This window comes from Papilio polytes, unplaced genomic scaffold, assembly GCF_000836215.1.
Source record: "Papilio polytes unplaced genomic scaffold, Ppol_1.0 DF824102.1, whole genome shotgun sequence".
NCBI classification, from domain to species: Eukaryota; Metazoa; Arthropoda; class Insecta; order Lepidoptera; family Papilionidae; genus Papilio; species Papilio polytes.
In genome coordinates, this window is record NW_013525102.1 from 4,891,806 (window position 1) to 4,912,490 (window position 20,685).

The window sequence follows — 20,685 nt, forward strand, 5'->3', positions numbered from 1 at the left end:
GGGCAACATCTTTAATTGAAAAGAGAATCATTTGATACAATATTGCGATCTCGGTCGATAAAACAGTTGCGGTTTAGTTGTGTCGTACACTTACTAGATGGCGCTGTATCGATATTTTCTTGGTCAGTGCTATGATATGAGAATGTATGGAATGTATTGCATAGTTTGGTTTGGTGTATTTCGCGATCGCGATTGACGTATGTTGTTTATGTGTGCGTTGCGTACATTATAAAACCAGACTTACTTTGCTACTTTGCTATATGAACGTCATATATTTCATTCATTTGCTTCACTCTCTACGCTGTTACATGTCCGTAATGCCGCGATTGATTTGCTGCGCGTGTGTTTATATTTAAAAACTGCATTTTTTTGGAGCAACATGTGGCGAGCGCTCTGTGTTTTCTGTGATGTGACTTTGACATTTCATGTGACGTAATGTGCGGGAAATTCGAACTTCAAATAAAGTGCAATAGAATATGCGTATAGTTTTGTTGTTCAATAAATATATGAAGGAATTTCAAGTGAAAGTAAGACCGTGCGAAACTTGTTGATTGTTAAACGACACTATGGCCTTTCTGTGAATGGCAAAGACCATATACGTGAATTTTTTTATCGTGATATTTAAAAGTTTTACACCAGGAATATTCAGTTGAAGGTATTTTTATATTTTACTAGCAATACTCGTCGCTGTATTGTCAAAAACAGTCAGACAGAAATTCACGTCTAAATATTGAAAAATAAAAATTGTCAAATAATGCCAAGGACGACAACAGGTTTTTAAGATTACTGTTCCGTAAAATGTTTTTAATCTCTGACAGCCTATTGTATGACACGACATTGTAACTTGACATTTGTACTATTTAGTGTTTGTGCGCTTTAATTTGTTTTAATATAAACAAGTTTTAGTTCTTGTCCACCTTAATCTAAAAAAAATCTGAAGCAAAAGTTGAGTAGGGTAGGGATATTGTTTGTATGCAAGCAATTATAAAATTAAAAGTTGACATATAAAAAGTGTACGTTTCCACTGTCTAAGCACTTTAAAAATGTTGTTATCCCTCTCATTCTTCTTGGGAAAATAAAGACAAACGATATGTCATGACACATTGAACTTTCAAGGTCACATTTCTTTAAATTAATAAAAAATCAACTCCAATAAGACCAAGTCCAGGAAGAAAAGTAAAAAAAGGTGCTGTTATTTTTGACTATTTGCTTTACTTTATAATGAAATGTTGTCCCGTATACCGAAATAATTTTTCAATATGCATTTATTATTTTGAATAGATCATAATTCAACATAAGTTATACAAATGAGTTCGTGATGAAAAATGAATGTTCAGAAACCGGACATTTTAAAAAAAAATTAAAAGTCTATCTTTGCATGGATTTCAGGAAATGTATCTTGACTTCCGATTTATAAGATATCGCGTACTATCGTAGTAACCTAACGAAGGTTAAGGGCTTTTTTCTGAGATTAATATTATTTATACGGAAGTACAGACATTTCAATGTAACCTTAAAAGGTAATTGATAATGAAAAAATAAACATGACCTCTATCATCATCATCTTTGTTCTTTGACCGCTTTCTTTGGAAGACATTACGGAAGGCCTATTCCAAAATGGGTTCCGCCTTTTAGACTACGGGAGGTTACTCTGCTGTCGTTGGGTAAAAGATCGCAATTATCATACTAATATTATGAATGCGAAAATTTAGATGGATGTTTGTTAGAGTTTATAGCCTAAACGGCTGAACGGATTTCAATGATATTTGTTATAGATGTAGAGGATAGTCTGGAAGAACACATAGGCTAGTTACTTTTGTTTTTTTTTTAATTCCACGCGGACTGATTCACGGGCAAAAGCAAATCTGTATTAATTAATTTTAATTAAGAAATATTTGCTATTTTATGTTCCTAAACGTAATGAGATATCAACAATCATACATGATTGACGTCTAAAAATGTCTTTCAATTTCTCTTTGATGAAGTATATACTTCATATGAACGTGTTTGAGAATTCGTCTTATTACGTGTTTAATCCTAGAATACTGTAAAATAATGTTCAATACTAAACGGTATTCAAGTATATGTAATACCAATTAAAATGATCAATGTACATGCAATAAAAAGAAATTTTCCTACGTGGAATATTCATTGTCTTTATAGGACTATTTTCTATCCTTACTGTAAATAGGTAGAGGATATACAATAACTTGTGACTCAAACGAACCAATATAGGTAGCATATTTATTATATTTGTAACTAACAAAACTTGCAATTACACTTCATATCGCAACGGAGTCTTTTAGAAATTAAAAGGAACGGACAATGCTTTGCTTATAAGTTTCAAATGCTACGATTCGTGTTTAGATATCATGATTGTGTAAATTAGATTCAAGAATAGAGGAAAGCTTGCGCTGTGTGCTCTCTGCGAAGGATTACGTCCTGTCGTTATCTCATATCTTGCGCAGCGTTCTTAGTGTAACTGAAATAAAAAAAATAGATGATTTACACAAACTTATTTATATTTCATTTTACCAGTGTAATTACAATCTAAAATAACATAAACAGGAAAGTAAAATGTATTAAAGCGAAGCTAGTTTGCTTATGAGTAACCACTTTTAGATGGCATTGTATAAAATAGTTTTTTTTTTGCCTGAATGGCCACTGTTTGCCTTGAAGAGGCATTTACAGATTCACCGGGCTTGAGGTGCAGATGGCGCTTAGCATAAACCTCGTTTAAATGTCGTTCTTTTTGTTCCAGAATACCATCATGTTTACAATGACGGAAGGAGGTTTCGAGGTGGGGGATTTCGTGGCGTTCGGGTTCCTATGCGTGGCGTCCTGTGCCGGCGGGCTCTGGTACAGCGCTGTAGGCTCCCGGACTAAAGCTGTAGTCGATATAAGAGATTACTTGCTCGGCGGACGAGCGATGTCAACATTCCCTGTTGCTATGTCGCTTATAGCTAGGTAATTTGAACTTTTTGAGTATTTGAGTAAGCATATAATGCAAATGATTACTTTATTCCAGACTAAATGTTCCTGGCTAGTTACTACTAGTTACTAGTTAGTTACGACAATAATTAAATAAAAAAAATTATCAAAGGACTCAGTTGATTTTCAATGTATTCTATGATAGTTTGACAACATTTAAGAATAAATTGTTTAATTTAGTAAATATTTACCATAAGTAATATTATGAATGTTTCTGATGTAATCTGTACATGCTTTTTATTGGCATGCATATGTAAAACGTTAATTATAATAAATGGATATTAGCTTGGATGGATGGATGGATGTTTGTTAGAATTTGTTGCCTAAACGGCTGAATAGATTTCAATGAAATTCGGCATAGATGTACAGGATGTAGAGAATAGTCTGGAAGAACACATAGGCTATTCACTTTTTTTTTTAACTTCACGCGGACGGAGTTGCGGGCGAAAGCTAGTTTGACATATATATGCTGTGGCCGGTATGTCCTAATAAATAATAAACATAATTATGAAATCTAGGGTCTAATAATATTGTTTAAATCATCAGTTACGTGTCGGGAGTGACGATATTGGGAACACCCGCGGAGATCTACAACTACGGCAGCCAGTACTGGCTGGTGATCGTGGGAGTGACGCTCAGCTGTGTGGTGGTAGCGACTGTATACCTGCCAGTGTTCTGCACGTTAAGGCTATCATCATCATACGAGGTGAGTACAGCTCTAACTAGTGCTAATTAGCTATAATAGAATGTACGAAAAGGCGATGACATGAAGTAAGATTTGTACCTTGATAAATAATTTTCAAAAATTATCTAAATTCGCTTTTTTGTGTAGAGTTTTACAATTACAGTATACTTGTAATATATTTGCAATTTGAATGTCCATTTAAAAAAGATAAGTAGAGTCTAAAACTAGGGATATGTTTGGGTTATCTAATTATAAAGAAATCAATTTTGAAATTCTCATAAATAGAAGACAAGTCTGCAGTTATATTTTAAATTAATAAATGTTCAATATATTCACAAGTTACTATAATATAAGGAAAATTATGGTTTCGATTAAAAAATGTTATTCAGACGTGAACGTAGAGCATCTTATGTAATTATTTACATTGACATTATTCATGTAGACATTGGTCTTGTTTCCTTATTATTCAAACACGTTTTTGCGCATCTGAAATATTTTAAATTGATTTGAATAAATCTCGTGATTTCTCGTAGTAAGCCTCGTGGCTTAATAACCTTAAGATTTATCATTAAAATGTATCCAAATATTCATATAGAGAAATATGTCCTTTGAATAAACTTAGCGCCAACTCGTTATCAGTATTCAAATATCGTATCCGAAATCCGAAATCAGATAACGGATAGGATCTGATTACCGTAATCGATAAAAGAATCATCTCGCATAAAAAAATGAGTCAACTAAGGTAAATTATACTATACCATTTTTCTTTAATATTCTTTTCTTACCGTTCCGATGTTTATGTTACATTTAAGCAGATTTACAGTTAAAATAAATATTTTTTATTAGTAATCAATTATGCCATATCATCTAAATGAATCCCTCCGTCTATTAGTAAGATCGTTGTGAAAAATAATGCCATACTTTTTGACGAATAGAACGCTATTTAGTCATATGTGATATTTGGAATTAAACTTGGAATTGAGAATAAACAGATAAGCGTTAAACGAGAAATTATTGAGAAAAGAATTTAAATATGACTGAAAATAAAGATGCATGGAAAAGCAGATACCTTACAGACTCTCCGTTTGGGTTAGAGCAGATTGGAATAGAACTTCAAAATAATCTAACGTAATATGAAATTATTGTTACTATGTAGGGTTTGGACAAGGCTATCGTATCGATAAAATCGGCCATGTTGGTCGACTCGTACAGTTATCTCAAGTGAAGAGATCCGTGTGTAGATATTATCAGAGCGGCAATCTATCAAGTCTCAGCTTGTCAGCGTTCTGGACTTTGTACCGAATGATATTTAAATATTACATCCCCACAAACTTATTTGTGTAGTCTCTAAAAAATTATAGATACTAATGTTACCTATAATTTAAGATGTCTCTCGAACTGTTTTTAATTTAAAGTTATTTTTTTTATTAAGATTCGATCATAAACTATAATTTCTATGGATGGTTTTAAGGTTATTTTAAATAAATTTTAATGCATTTAAGGTAATACAGAATCTCTTTAAAATGCAGTAGTATCACAAAGACCAGAAATATAAATCTTAAGTGTGGTGAAAATGGAAACAGTTTTAAAATCTTCCATTGAGGACATTAAACTTTGGGCTGTATGCAGTTGAATTATAAATCGTTATGAATTAACTACCTTGAGTTTTATGGCCCGCGACGATTGGTGCTAAGCTTGTAACAATGAAAATCTTATCAAGCGGCTCGAGCGAATAACCCACAAACAGCATCTTTATGTTTGTTTAACATAGCCTCGGTAGCACTATAACAGAGAAGCTGACTGTTACAGATTTGATTCCATAACCTCTTGTAAATGTTACGTTTAATCTCTTTGACGGTACTTTACGGGAAAGATGATAATAGAAAAGTCATTATTTTAAGCGTAATGCACTTAATAGGGTTTGTAACATACAATGTTAATATTTCGCCTCAATGAAATGGCGCCACATTTTGGCAAAGAATCTTTTTGGCAGCTGTTTGCTCTCTGTTATCGATTAACTAAATAAAAAAGTAATTATCAGTTACAATTAATAAAATCTTATTAGTTTTGTGTCCGTATCTTTTAAGTAATTGTGAATGGATTTTTATTTGCATTTTGATGTACTTAATCTATTATCTATATCTATACTATTATAATAAAGCGTAAACACACACTTCTTTATCGTACGTCATGCTTTAGGCTATAAATTTTCACGCCATTAAACTTAGGGACTAAATATTTTGGATAAAAACCCTAATGTGGGAAAGAGACCATAAGTTGCTGCCAACATCAAGAAAGCAAAATTGCCATAGTAAGGTAATTGGTATTTTGACGTTTGCAATTGAAATGTAAACGATAAAATAAAATTTTCATAATTTCATACGGATGAAGCCGTAGGGGAACAGCTAGTGAAATAATATTTAGATATGTATGTAAGTTCTATTATTTTGCCTTTATCGCGAAATGATTTTATGTTGTGCACTAAAATTTTAGTGTACATTACACGAGTAAGTGTGTACTTATAAACGAATGTTAGTTGAATAAAAATTGTTCATGCATTAAATTTGTAATTTCCAATCTCACGCGTTCTTACTCGTGACAAGAAACGTGACCTATTGTGTCTGTTAGAGAAATATGACAAGACTTTTGTCAGAATGTTAATTCAACCATAGTAAATCTGCTTAAATTAAAAATAAAACTCCACAAGGTCAAGAGAAAAGAACAATTATGTTAGAAATTGAACAAATATATAAAGAATTAAAGAAGGAATGGAATACTACTCACATGTGTATATCATCAACTTTCGGAGCCTAATATATGATGATGAATAAAATAAATCAATTAATCTATCAACTAATATCTCAGTTTTTTTTAATAGAAATAGCAAAACAACAATATGCTATCGTATATTTCTTTCGCAATGTTTGTGTAAACTTTTCTTTTTTTCCGCAGTATTTGGAGTTACGGTTCAATCGACATGTCCGCGCCGTGGCATCCATTCTGTTTTTATTGGACGAGGTGAGTTCGAATTTAATGCAAAGTTTACACTTTAAAATGTTAAATATAATTCTGTTTGTTGCATTTAATTGTGGTTTCTGCAACGTGGGAAAGATTTTTCTATAGGGCCTCTGTCTCCTGTAATTTTACAGAAATAAAGATTATCACATAGCGATAACGATTTTTATCTACTGCACCAAGTCACTTGAAAGAAAATGTTATAAATCATACTAATATTTTAAATGCAAAAATTTAGATGAATGGATGGATGTTTGTAAGAATTTGTAGCCTAAATAGCTTAGCGAATTTCGATTACATTGGGTATAGATGTAGAGGATAGTCTGGAAGAACACATTGGCTACTCACTTTTGTTTTTCTATTCCATGCAGACGGGGTCGCGGGCGATACCTAGTTTCTTATAAAATGAAATGACTGAGTGAATTTATAAAAGATGCCTCTTTATTGAACAATCAAATCAATTAAGGTCGAACTCTCAGAAGAGTGTTGCTGATGTCATTGGGTTATTTTTAAACGATAATCGCCTTTAAACTTGATGTGTTAAGATCTAAATTGAATCCAGTTTGCAAATATTTGCTGTCCGTGCACTTGACTTGTGGTTTGCAACGGTGCGGTAACCGCTTATCGATAGAGAACGATTACATTATGCAAACCCGTTAACCATTTTATCTATAAACCATTTCAGAATTAATTTGGATAAGCAAAAATGTTTCGAGATCGGTTATTGGGCTCGGCTGTAAAACAATATCAGTGTTCAACAATAGTTTTGTTTTAACACGCTATTTGATGCAATTCAACATGTATATACTAATAACCTATTAATCACCGTTTATCTTAGTCATGGAATTTTCTCATTGTTTTTTGTATTTCATGTTCTGTTTTTATTTTAATCTATGTATGGTACAAAGGTTTTTCTGAGAGTTTTTATGTGTATGTCAATACAATAAGTCTTGTTTAGCTGTGGATTAAAAAATTAATAGGTTATTAAAATGTTTTTGTAGAGGTTTTTCTTTAAACAGTAACAATATTAATTAAATTACAGTTGATTTTATTTTTAATTTTATTCTTGATGACTTTCAAACAGGTTTTAATCATGGTAATTGAGTTTAAGTGCATTTTTTGTTGATGGAAAAAACCACTTGACCTATGTCGTTATCAAATGTCATTATTTAATGCCATTTTGTAGTCTTTGTCAACTTGTACAGTAAAATATGCTATCTCTTTCATTCTTTTAGAGGAAAATAGAGACTAAATATTTTGTAATAATGAAATTCAGTTGTTTCAATAAAAACTTAACGGTAAGGTTAAAAAGTCAGTGTACCAAAAATGTATATTGACCTCAACAAAGCGTAAGATACTAGTTATTTTCGTTATTAACAATGCAAATGATGTCTTACTTCTAAATAATTTGAAAGTGCTCAATCTGCAATTCTATTAGAGGTCGTTCGCTGACTCGCGCGTGGACTTTGAACGTCGCCGGACAACTTCCTTTACAAATATCGTTTCTCTACTTACACTGCGATATATCCTTATTACATACATTTTATAGTTATTTCCAACCATCAGTCTCGAATTCAATATCTGTATCTAACCTAAGTAGAATTTAATGTTTATGTCCTAACGGAGGGAAAAAAAATTATTAATCATTTTAATCTTACGTCAATTTTTTTAATATTTATCTCTGCATGCGTTGAGAAAGTTGATAAAAGTACTTTTGTATTTTAGATTTCATTTTTTACTTTATTTTTTAATTTAATCAATCAACGGTTTTGGGACTTGGCACGCACATCGCTAGACTTGCAGAGAGAATATTTATTTTAATTCAATTTGTATGAGTCATACATGACGTGAATCGATTTGTTGTATTTGATAGTTAAATAAACATTCCAAGTAAAGCCTTTATCAATGAATTATAGCATATATTTATAGACTTCAGAGATAACTTTGTATAGAGCATTAAATTAAGTTGACAATATACGGTGTAACAGTTTCTTTCGCTACTAAAGTTGGTTGACTTTATTTACTTACAAGCTTTCGCCCGCGACTCCATCCGCGTGGAATTAAACCAAAAGTGAGTAGCCTCTGAATTCGTTCAGACTATCCTCTACATCTGTACCAAATTTCATCGAAATCAGTTCAGTCGTTTGGGCTACAAACTCTAACAAACATCATCTCAACTTTCGCATTTATAATATTAGTATGAAGTATGATATTACTCAGTGTTAATACGAAGTCCTATCTGTACAAGATAACTGTAAATTAGATTGTTTACTTTACAAAATGTCGGTATGTAATTCTATTTATACGTGTCAATTACGAGCCAAGGATGTGCGCGAATCCGGACTTTGTCTCAGGTCGACGTGGCGGGTTCACAACAATGGACAATGGTCAATTGACCATTTAAAAATGTTATGATCGTCAACACATAAATTGGATCTCAGTATCCAAGGAATCAAACAATGCGTTACGCGTTGACAAGAAGTTATAGTTTCTATAAAATTGTGACCTTAGTAGTAATACAAGCGAATAATGCTTTTATCATTTACAGAAAATGATGGCTGAAAAATGTTTTCTTTTTAATACGAAACTTTTAGGCATAGCACTGGTATTTCGGAAAGTATTGTTGTTCAAGATTCCAAGTTATCCGTCGGCCTCCGTGCCGTCGGATACTTAAATGAGCGTTTATAATAATTGGTAATAACAGGATTAGGAAGAGGCAATTTTGTACTATATTTTTTTTAAATATTTTTGTAATGAATAGCTATAGTTACTTATTTGAAAATCTAAAAAAATGAAACAACTTTATACGGAGATACGGGAGCGATTTATTAATTTGTTTTCCATTAACAGGCTTCGTAAAACATTTTTTTTACAATAAGTATTGTTTATTGCAGGTATTATTTCTGCCTATGGTCATCTATGTTCCAGCTTTAGCATTTAATCAATGTAAGTACATAAACGAATTATTAATATTTTGTTTCTCTAAATTTATGATCGGGCTACTATTTTTTTTATAAGATTGATAGATGCTGATTGACATCATTTGAGGGCACTTAAAAATAGACTTGTTTTATTATAGTAGAGCCAATTGTAGTTCGTAGTTGTACTATCAAGTTATTTTTACACACTAAATATGAAGGTGATTTTTAATTTTGTTTTTGTTACGTTTTTTCTTTTTTTTTCAGTGACAGGGTTTAATGTATACGCCGTCGGTGGCGTTATGGTAGCGATATGTGGTCTTTACACAGTATTAGTGAGTATTATTTCAATTTTTTTATTTATGTTTTTCTATCCTACGTCTTCGTCCCTTCCGCTTATCTCCCCTGCCTTATCGAGTTTATAAGTTTACTATCATCGCATTAAAGTTGCTAAATATGAATACTAGACGAATTTAGACATATTTAGGAATACCGTCATCTACTAAGTAATTTAAACATTAGATCTGCGTATTATGTTTTCTACGAACAATGTTGTTACCAGGGCGGTCTGCGCGCGGTGGTATGGACAGACTCGGTGCAGACAGGCATCATGTTTATTGGAGTGATACTGGTGGCGGCGGCGGGCACCATCGCGGTGGGCGGTGTGCGCGCCATCCTCAACACCGCGGAGGAGTCTGGTAGACTTAGCATCTCCAAGTTAGCATATTATTCTTTGTCCATATTAACTAACTAGATGGAGTGAAGCAGTGATCCGAAATGAATCTTGACCATTGACATCACAAGTCTCTACTTTTCTTGATTATGCTTGATTCTACGTTAGGTCTTTTTTATCCGTATTAAAAGTAGTCTAGTCTTACTAAGTAAAAGATTGGCGATTATTATTTCTAGTAATATATTCGCAGTTGGGACTTTTCGCCGTATGTGCGGCAGACGGGCTGGGGCTCCGTGGTGGGCGGCTTCCTCTACTGGACCTGTTTCAACTCCGTCAACCAGACGATGGTGCAGCGCTACATAGCGTTGTCCACCAAAAGAAAAGCTATCACGTGAGCATTTAATTTATTCAGTCAATCTCTATTTATTGATGTAAAATAATTACAAAGTGTTGCTAGTGAAGGAAAAGAAAAAATGCGATGCTAAGAGTACAAACTACAGGTGATTAGTATTTGCAGGAATTTTAATCGTCAGGATATTTTGCGTTGTCGAAGGTGTCAATTGGGGTCAGTCTTGTGTACTGTTTCCTGTTTCTGTTTTCAGTGCATTAGCGATCTTCTGCGTGGGCGCGATCCTGGCGATCTCGCTGTGCGTTTGGTGCGGGCTGGCGGCGTGGACCGCGTGGGTGCAGGGCAGCTGCGCGCCGGCCGGCCGCCCGCTCGTCGACGACCGCCTGCTGCCCGCCTTCGTCACCTACGTCTCCATGGCCCAGCACCTGCCGGGCCTTGCGGGAGTCTTCTTAGCTGGTGTGTTCGGAGCCGGTTTGAGGTTTGTAGAAGTTTTTTGATAGCAAGAGAATAATATTATCGTTTAACAGTACTATAAGCTTTATTGTAGTAGATATTTCTCATAATAATCAACTCTACTCTAATACTTTTCTTAGGTAACCGATCATCGGCGATGGAACGGTCTGTCCTCGGTGGTATTTCCAAACCAGTACAACTTAGGGTTCTTCAAGAAGCGGGCCTATTTTTTACTCAAAGGCAGGCAACGCATTTGTGATTCTTCTGGTGTTGCGGGTATCCATGGGCGACATTCATCACCTTAGTGTTTCCGCCGTTTGTTCGCCACCTTTTATTGTATATAAAAAAATGTATGTGCAAACTGTGATATTTATTTCAGTTCTCTGTCGGCGGTGCTGAACGCGTGCGCGCTGGTGGTGGTGGAGGACATAATGCACGGCTGGCTGCGGCTGCGGCTGCGGCCGCTGGCGGAGGGGCTGCTGGCGCGCGCCGTCACCGCCACGCTGGCACTGCTCTCGCTCCTCATGCTCGTCGTCATCACCAAGCTCGGCGGCGTCCTCGGTCAGACATTCTTATTATAACCTATAAAGTGTTTACATATATATTTTTTAAAACCTATAAAGTGTATAAAATATAGCGAAGATACTATACTTACTTTCATAGCAACTTTTGACTGTAATACAAAAATTGTCTTTGGTAAAATTAGCTTGAAAAAAGTCAATGACCTCATAAGCGTCGAGACTTGCGTTATGCTTTACGTAATACATACGTGGCTGTCACAGACAACATTCTATGTTTTCATAATTCGTCATAAAGAAATCTGAACGTTCAATGTTACGTAATGACTAGTTGAGTAAAGTAAGTTTGTTACGCTGAGAAAGTTGCAATTGAAATTGGTGTTTAGCAGGAAGAAAGGTTTATGAAAACATATATATTAAATGAAAATCATTTTATTTACAACCAAGAGTACAATAGACATACAATAATTCGAAAATAAAATAGAAGATAAAAAAGAAAGAAAAGAATAGGGCTACTAATACTTTACAGAATTGATTGAAGGTCCCGTACTATTATCAACAAATATTTCACAAGCTAGCAGGACGAGGATTGTGTAACTGTGGAAGTTGTGTGTCAGGCGTGGCGACGGCGCTGTCTGCGATCGCGGCGAGCTCGACGTGCGGCATGTTCACGCTGGGCATGGCGTGCTGGTGGGTGGGGCCGCGCGGCGCGCTGGCGGGCGCGGTGGCGGGCGCGCTGGTCGCCGCCACCGTTTCCTTCGGCACGCAGGCGGCCGCCGCGCGCGGCCTGCGCCAGCCGCCCATGAACTACACCATGCACTGCACTAATTCTACCTTCCCGCCCGCTTCCTACCTGGTGAGTGATCTAAAAACAAGTCTCAACTTCGATAAAGATATCGCTGAGAGAAAAATTGACAGTTTTTAATTCACAATATGAAAAATGTATTTAAAATGAAAAGAAACGGGCAATCGACCAAAGAAGACGAATAAGCGCCTGTCCCACCAAATTGTTAATTGTCTGATAACAATCCAACAATTTGCTCTGTCTGTAACTTACTAAACTTACAGCGTGTAAGTAACTCTATGTAAGATATAGCTACTGTGACATAGTTGTATCGCAGGACCCAGAGGAAGTGTTCCCGCTGTTCCGCATCTCGTACCACTGGATAGCGCCGCTGGGGCTGGCGACGACGCTGTGCGTGGGCAGCGCGGTGGGGTGGCTGCTGGACGCGCGGCGCACGGTGCCGCTGGACGCGGAGCTGTTCACGCCGGCAGTGTGGCGGCTGCTGCCGGCGGCGGCGCACGACAACGCCGGCATCACGCGCAGGAACCTCGCCAGCAAGGCCGCCGACACCCCGCCTGATGTGCCACTCATAGTGGGACAAGCCCCTGATAAGGTAAACGATAACTCCACGTAATGCTCTAAAATAAAAATAAAAAAACATTAAAAATCATGATTGAACCTTCATACTATCGAGTTATTCACTTATGTGACATTTTATAATAATCTAAGCAATAGATGTCTAGGATAATATTTGCTCGAATTTTAAATAAGGCGCATAAAATAAACTTTTTCTTCTGAGCTTTTTACACTTTTTTAGCAATGTTATGTAATTTTGCAAAATTAAATTGCAGATTGAAATGAACGGAGAGTCGAGCAGGTGAAGATTGTGTTATATTTGTACAAATGTACATATTGTTCATGTACTGGTAAAGTGTAAGATTATTTGTTTAACATTTATTACAACTTAATGACTAATTTGTTAGGATATGAAGACGTTATTGTCGTCTTTAAAATTTAAGTTTATCTAATAAGTTATGTTTGTAGTTTAACCTAACCTATGTTAATAAATAAGAATTTATTCAACGCATATTTCTTGAATAATGATTGTTAGTATGCACAATTGTGCATTTATTTATTACTAAATATTAGTAACATAATAAAGTTCCTGTAAAATCTTTTATTTTATAAATTACAGAAATATAACATCAATTTTGAGACATGTGAGTAAAAAAAATAATTAGAAAAAGATTTATACGAAATTAAATTTTTAAGGTTATATTAAAGTACTAACTTCATAACCTTTCGTTATATTTACAAAATAATTCGTTTTTTTAACGTATTAATTAAAATATATTTATTTAGTGTAGTATATCCAAGCATTTGTTAGAAATAAGTGCTATTGCCTGGTGTTTAACTCGAATATAAATCATTTGTTGCCCAAAGTGTTATATTTAGTGCAAAACTGGTGCTAAAACGTGGTTATGATTGAAAACCGCAATTAGTTCTTTGTGTATATTATTAAATGTAATTAAAACTATGAATAGAAAATAAAATCATGTATGTTAAATAAAATAAAGCTGAATTCAAATGTTTAGACATGTTTAGATATATAGGTCCTGTCCCACCACTGGCAGATAGAGGCTAAGATAGCTTAAATGATGCCGCGCCACGCCAAAGTCCGATATTTCTATAACATATTTTACATGTTGGATTATTTTGACAATTTACAATTTGGTGGGACAGCCCCTTAACAATGTTATTTATCGATACGTATTTGGAAATTACGAGGACCAAGTAATTTGTTTAATGTAAAGATTTTTTCCAAAAATATAAGTAAAAGCATAACTTATTCAGTTACTTCGATTATGTAAATATTACTACACTTTAAATGTTTTGGAGTACTAGTTAAATAAAGTTTATATGTATAACCTTTAATCAGTATTTGCCAGTACTTAATATTGTGAATACTTATAAAATTACTTTGTTATTTTTTTACGATTGTAAATAAGTGATTAAATAAGATATTAAGATACAGTTTTTTTATTTTCACTTGAATTGATGTGCTTAAATTGGAATTCCCTAGGGGACAACTGTCCCCTTCTCCCCTCTACCACTCGCAACGAACATGGTAATAGGAAACATAATTTTTTATTTGGAAAAGAAAAAAGAGGTAAGTTGGTACGCTTGTACTGTCTTACTGGAGTTAACGACTATAATAGAATGGTTTTATTGCTAAAAAAAACCGGTAGCCAAACATATTGCTATATCAATTATCTATACTACTTAAAGATTTGTATTTTTGTATACATTGAAATAACTCAAAAACTACTGGACCGATTTCAAAAATCACTATTAAAAAGCTAAGTTATTTTTTTTAATTACACGCGGTCGCAAGCATTACAATATCAATTTTGTAATAATATTCTGGCAGTAGAAAAAGTCAGCTAAACTCTCAAATCTTTAAATAAAATTATAGAAGGCAAAGAAATTATTAAGGCGTAGCATTAGTACAACTTGCAACAATTTCGTGGCATCCAACTTTTGCAAAGTTTTGAATTGCGAAGGCAAGCGGAATTACGTAAATAGTCAGGTGCTACCGGTGGCAACTGGCATCGTCACTGCACGATTGTAGGGGTGGCAAACGACACATTGAGTAAATGTGAATTTTATTATTAAAAAAAGCTTACTTCGGAATATGATCGCTGACCCACCACTGACTATTAATTTGTGAAAGAATTTTTATAAATAGAAGTAAAATATCAAAAACTGAATAACTAAGTGGACAGAACTTCTTTAAAACATATAAATAATAAAACGAAAATATAATCCGGAGCAGCATTATTTTTTGTACACATTCAGTATTTCTAAGCAGACCATATTTACACGTGTGTCAGTTTTGACCATCAATTGAAAAAATGTATTAATGAATCTCTAAAGTAAAGCATTGACAACCCTAGGAAAGGGTGATTTAAATTCGGCCCGCGTCGCCGCTATTAAAAGTCCCACAAAACGAGACTTTGTACGCCTCGTGATGACGCGAGGACGACTCCAGTCGGCGGCTTGCAGCCTTCGTTACAGGTGAGGAAAGAAAACGGCTTATAAGCTCTACTGATTAGGTTCTTTTCATTCCCAGATCCTAGACTTTGTAATGTATTTGATTATGATAGATTCTACCCTGTTCTGACGCTGTTTTTTCCCCAAAAAAATAAGTGATTTTTTTTTGTCAACGGAGAATGATTTCTTTCCTTGAAGGAATTACTAATATTTATTGGATAATTTTAATCGTTAAAGCGATGGGTAAAGGTAGCAGTTGCTATAAAATGAAAATTGAAAGATACTTCAAATCGAGCTCAACAATTTGATTAAAAATTGCAGTTGGATAGAACGATTTTATCTTCTTTATAAGTAGTTAACGAAGAATTCGTAGATAAATACATAAATTTCCATCTGCAGGCTTATTTTGAGGTCGTAAAATTGTAAATTTCTGCCAAAAACCGTCGTAAACCGATTGCGGCGTAGAGAAGCTTCGCGAAAGGAGAAAGGATCGTAAACTGAATTGATCTAAGACGTCTAGTTAAGTACAAAAGCCAAAAATTAAATGCGTTTTAAGGGAACGCTATTTTACGACCTGCTTTTGTTTTATTCTCAATGAAACGGAACCAGAGCTTTACATTTCTCAATTTTCAGTTTATAAAACGTTTACCGCTACCCGTAGTCATCCACAACAACTGATTAACTGCAAATAAGTTAAAATCTTTTGTGAAGAAGAGAATTATTATAATTTAAGATATGGAAAACATTGGCAGAATGTGATAAATACAAGAAAATACATTCGAAACTTCATAATTTTTTTATGTCATAAAATGAGAACAAGCAAACCGCTGCATGAATTACTCGAAATAGGTAAGCGACCGCTACCCAAAGACTTACGCAATTTCAAATGCGAGATATTCCCCTTCCCACCTATGTCTAATCCACTTCCCTTTTCCAAGAGAAATAAAAAGTGGGCCTTTTAATGTGCGTATGTTAAAACAGATAGTAAAACAGTTGTACGAATGTTTGTTTTGAAAATCTTACGAGTAACTAAACTATTTACTGTAAAACATTTTAATGCCGTCATCATTTGCCCTGAGAAATGTTATTTGTGACATAATAGTGGTTGTTGTACCACCCGCTGGTAACAGCGCGGATTTTATTGTGCTCGTAAAAAGCACTCGGCCCATCGGCATCGCCGCGACGCCCAATTAATTAATGAGCCAAGTTGAAAATGAATTACGCCATCGGGACTTGAAGGTGTTTCAAATAGCGGCACTCAAACATTTCTTAGTCGAGACTTGAGGCATAAAATTTTAAGCGCCCAGCCGTCTTGCCTTTATGCTAATACGAATAAAACTTATTTGTTTTTCATTGCAGAATGTTTTTTTTATTGTTAAGTGGTAATTTAAGAGTATTATAAATTAAATAATTAAGTTACAGTCTGGTTAAGTGTTCTTATTTATGCAAATCGTTATTCGTTTCATTCATGACATGAAAAATAAGCTCGATGTTGTTTTGTAACAATTTTATTGGCAGTTTAATTATTTTTTTTAATTCGTAAACATCAGTGGGATAGACCATTTTCTATGAACAAACATTTTAATGGATAGGGTTTTTTTAGTGTTGGAATAAAAGTCGTCTACATCCAATAGTTTTTAATTTGTTTGAAAACAATAGAATCTTTTCTGTAGCTAATATGATTAATTTTTTAAAGTAATTGGACTACGATTTTTCAGTTTTTCTTAACTGGGTTTTATTGGTTTTTCAGACATTTCCATCCATTACCATTGTAAGGAGAAATACAAAAAAACTATCCAACGATAACAATAATTTGTATTGTAATGTATAGATACATAAGTGGTAAAACTACATAGGTATATTTTTTCGTATATAAGTTGTAAATGAAAACGAAGGAAAACAAATTAAGAAAAGCCTAATAGCGCCTTCGCAGAAACATCTTAATCTCAGTCCGACAAAGCGAGTCCTCCCCGCGGCGGTCATTGGTCAGATATCGTCGCACGTCTACGCCCACAACAAAAAAAAATTGACACGAGCCAACAACGTGAAGATAAACTTTATTTTCATGATACTGATGAAAACGTTTTTCTTTAAATTATAAATGTATACTTATGTATCTGCACATAAACTTGAGTATTACTTTTAAAACTGAAAATAAGTAACAGAAACTCGATAATTGTAGTGTAAAATATACTACATAATTATTTAGATACTTGTAAATGTGGAAATTCGCTAAAGTCATTTTATGCGACCATAATGTTCTTTGTAGCGGTTTGTTTGTATATTAAGCAAGGCGCCGAGTCACTGAGCTAGCCTAATCGTGTGATGTGAGGCGAGCGCTACGACGTTGTTTTAATTGAGTTTCCCATCCCTCCAACCCCTTGCATTTTGCACCTTTGTGGCGAATGTCGTATAACGAACGTATACACAATCGCGATGCTAAGTGCCGGTTAAGAGATGCGAGGGTAGTTGAACTTTTTTCCGTTTTTTCAGTCATTTTGCTACAAGTATTAAGCTATAAATTAAAAATATTCTGTCGTTGTTTTAAAATAGTTTATGAGTAATATAAAAATTTGGCACTCCGAGTAAGCAAGCTTTAATTCAAGTCAGACTTAGCTATAATATCTAATAGCTTAATTTAAACAATTAACTAATTTGAATCTAACAACAGTGGTAAAAAGTTTCTGTATACCTGAAAATGTATGTAACTTATTAAAAACTATATTTCTTTAAGTTTGAATATCTAATTTCAATGTACAAAAGCAAAAGCGCATAATAAAACAAAGAAACCAAGATTCATTACTAATAATTCTTTCCGCACTTGTCGGTAGATGGCGCTGCAAACACTGTCGCCTCATTTAATCGCCACATTACATGCAAAATGCATCTCTTACATGTAAAACAGTCCCGGCGGGTATTTAAATTTTCGCCTTTCCCCGTAATTCGTGGAGTGCAGACAAAGGCTTTCGAGGAAACACCGTTAATGTGTTACCTGATGCGTTTTACTTTAATATATGTACCTTCGTATTTGCGACACAAAGAAAAATTTCACTGCAACAGAATGGCATTTAGCGCCTGCAATTTTTAGGAGGCAATTATGTGAATACCGGAACACGTAGGCTGGAGAATTTATGTTTTTTAATTCTGATATTCTTTTTCTATATGTAGTTAAAAGTTAATTTATTCTAGGACTGTCAATTATTACTTTCTTTTGTATTTACTATCTATTGCATAATATCTTAAAAAAAAATTAAAACATTCTCAAATAGTTACGTTAACAAAAGTTTATCTCCAATAGTAAAAAACAATGATTTAGCATTCGCATAAAAAGCCACGAGCTTTTCCCGTTAAGAGCTTAAAGCATTATTAAGTCCTTACGTGGGGTTCTAGGGAGCTGCGATAAAAAGAAAAGGCTGTGAAAAAACCAACCAAGAGTCAACAAACGAATATCCGACATGTCAAACTAAATCTCTGGCCGACAATACGAATGGCAATAAAATCCACCGCCTGCCGCCCGTCCTACGAACAGAATTGGAGACCGGTAAGCTTGCAGCCCCTACTACGATGCTGATGGAAATATACCCAAGTAAAGAATAATTAAAGAGTTTTGAAGGATTTCATCGCATTTTTAATAAATTATAACTCTATTAATATTAAATGCTCAAATTCTTGTGACGATATTTTCCGTCAAAAAATTGTGCCTATTGAAATTGAACTTTTCCTTGTTTATATGACAGCTGGGTTCTGGTTTAAAAATTATGTATAGATATTCAAAATTAAATAAATCACCAGAGTAATATATGTATGTAAATATTATTAACGACACTATTACGTTACTTCACATTTTACAGAAAATAACAGAGAAAAAAGTCAAAATAGTAGGGGTCGGCAGTTTAGATGCGATGAAAACGTCTACATGGTGCAGTTTTCGAGTGTTCAGTAAAACGGTGTAATTTGTCCGATAAGCAGCGGTCGACCGCCGCTAAACGCCGGACAATGATAGCGATCTACGCCGAGGGTGGCAATCCCACTCGCCGCACAAAAACTATAAGCTTTCGAGAGAACGACACGCAATAGGATTATGGTGATGATAATGTTAGCTCTAGAACTGCACTCGTCTTAATGTAGTTAGTATGTGAAATAATTTTTTTCGAATGTTTTAAATGCTTAAAATGTAAATGAAGTCAAGCAGCTAATTCAAATCGCTTCATTGAATTTCCCTATAAAGTTGTCAGACAAATTGACTTTGCAAGGAAATGGAATGGGTGCAAACGTTCACAGGAACGCCTTCGGGCATTAGACCAAGTCCACTTTGGCTACTTAATTTCCAACAGCGCGGAGACCGCGGCGCGCAGTCCGCCGCTCGCCAGGTGGACTCTTTGTGCGCACTGTTTGCTAAAGTCGTCGTATTTATTTTAGATTCCATTGTGTTTTGCTCCGACGCTTTGTCGAGAAATAGCCCTCCCGCGCTCCGCCGGCGCTTTGTTAATTTTATTAATACATGAAACATTTATAAAACGAGACCGCACGGCTGAATTAATGAGTTTTATTGTTGTACAGAGAGTAATGTTCGCGAAATGAGGCGCGCTTAGACTCCTAAATCCGGCGGGGACTCCGGATTTTCGCCTTTTAAATTATACAGCTTTATGATTGCCTCACGAAATACAGAGCTCGGAGCGGCGTGTGAGCACCTGCTACTTATATTTTAACTTTGCGTATTAAATTGTCGGAATAACTCCGGGATTTCGCGGAGTAAAGTTGACCGAGGAGGGGAAAAATTTTGAAATAACGTTACACAGTGATGTGTGCGCGGTTGGGTTCAAAGATAGTGTATGTAGGTCGGAGGTATTCGCGCTTATCCCGTTGCCGGACGGTATGGAAATATCCGCGCATTCCGTCTGTGCGGACAACAAAAGAATTTAATAATATTGCAAGTCTCTGCTGGGAGGTAGAGCCTTAGCTCCCGGTAAGCTTATTATCGCGGGCGATGGCGGGCGGCGGGTGACGGGCGACGAGCGGCGTTGGGTCGCACCGTAGAACATATTTGCTCGCCGGCAGACGAATGTCACCGGGCCGAGGCCCGCGCCGTGTCAATAGCGGGAGTTGCGCGCCCGCTTAAACATTAAAGAGCTCGCAATGTTTAGCAACGACGCAAATTAAAATAGGCTTTATGCGAAATCTAATTTGCGAAGTAGGGAACCGAGTGCTTAGTTTGAGGAGCGGCTGCTTGCCGGCGAGCGGCGGC

General features: G+C 35.2%; 1 protein-coding gene across 1 annotated transcript; it reads left to right on the forward strand.

The window, feature by feature from the left end:
- The first annotated feature begins 172 nt into the window (after positions 1 to 172).
- Positions 173 to 14,366, forward strand: LOC106099875 (sodium-coupled monocarboxylate transporter 1-like). Its single transcript, XM_013278556.1, has 13 exons — positions 173 to 655; positions 2,762 to 2,967; positions 3,538 to 3,697; positions 6,629 to 6,694; positions 9,586 to 9,637; positions 9,877 to 9,944; positions 10,172 to 10,326; positions 10,533 to 10,673; positions 10,885 to 11,109; positions 11,464 to 11,645; positions 12,220 to 12,458; positions 12,724 to 12,999; positions 13,238 to 14,366. The coding sequence occupies exons 2-13, from the start codon at positions 2,771 to 2,773 to the stop codon at positions 13,265 to 13,267; spliced, it is 1,791 nt and encodes a 596-aa protein (XP_013134010.1). The 5' UTR covers positions 173 to 655; positions 2,762 to 2,770; the 3' UTR covers positions 13,268 to 14,366.
- The last annotated feature ends 6,319 nt before the right edge of the window (positions 14,367 to 20,685 follow it).

Coding starts and splice junctions, on each gene's coding strand:
- LOC106099875 (XM_013278556.1), top strand. CDS start 2,771: ATGTTTACAATGACGGAAGGAGGTTTCGAGGTGGGGGATTTCGTGGCG. Junction 2,968..3,537: donor GCTATGTCGCTTATAGCTAG/GTAATTTGAACT, acceptor TTAAATCATCAG/TTACGTGTCGGGAGTGACGA. Junction 3,698..6,628: donor GGCTATCATCATCATACGAG/GTGAGTACAGCT, acceptor TTTTTTCCGCAG/TATTTGGAGTTACGGTTCAA.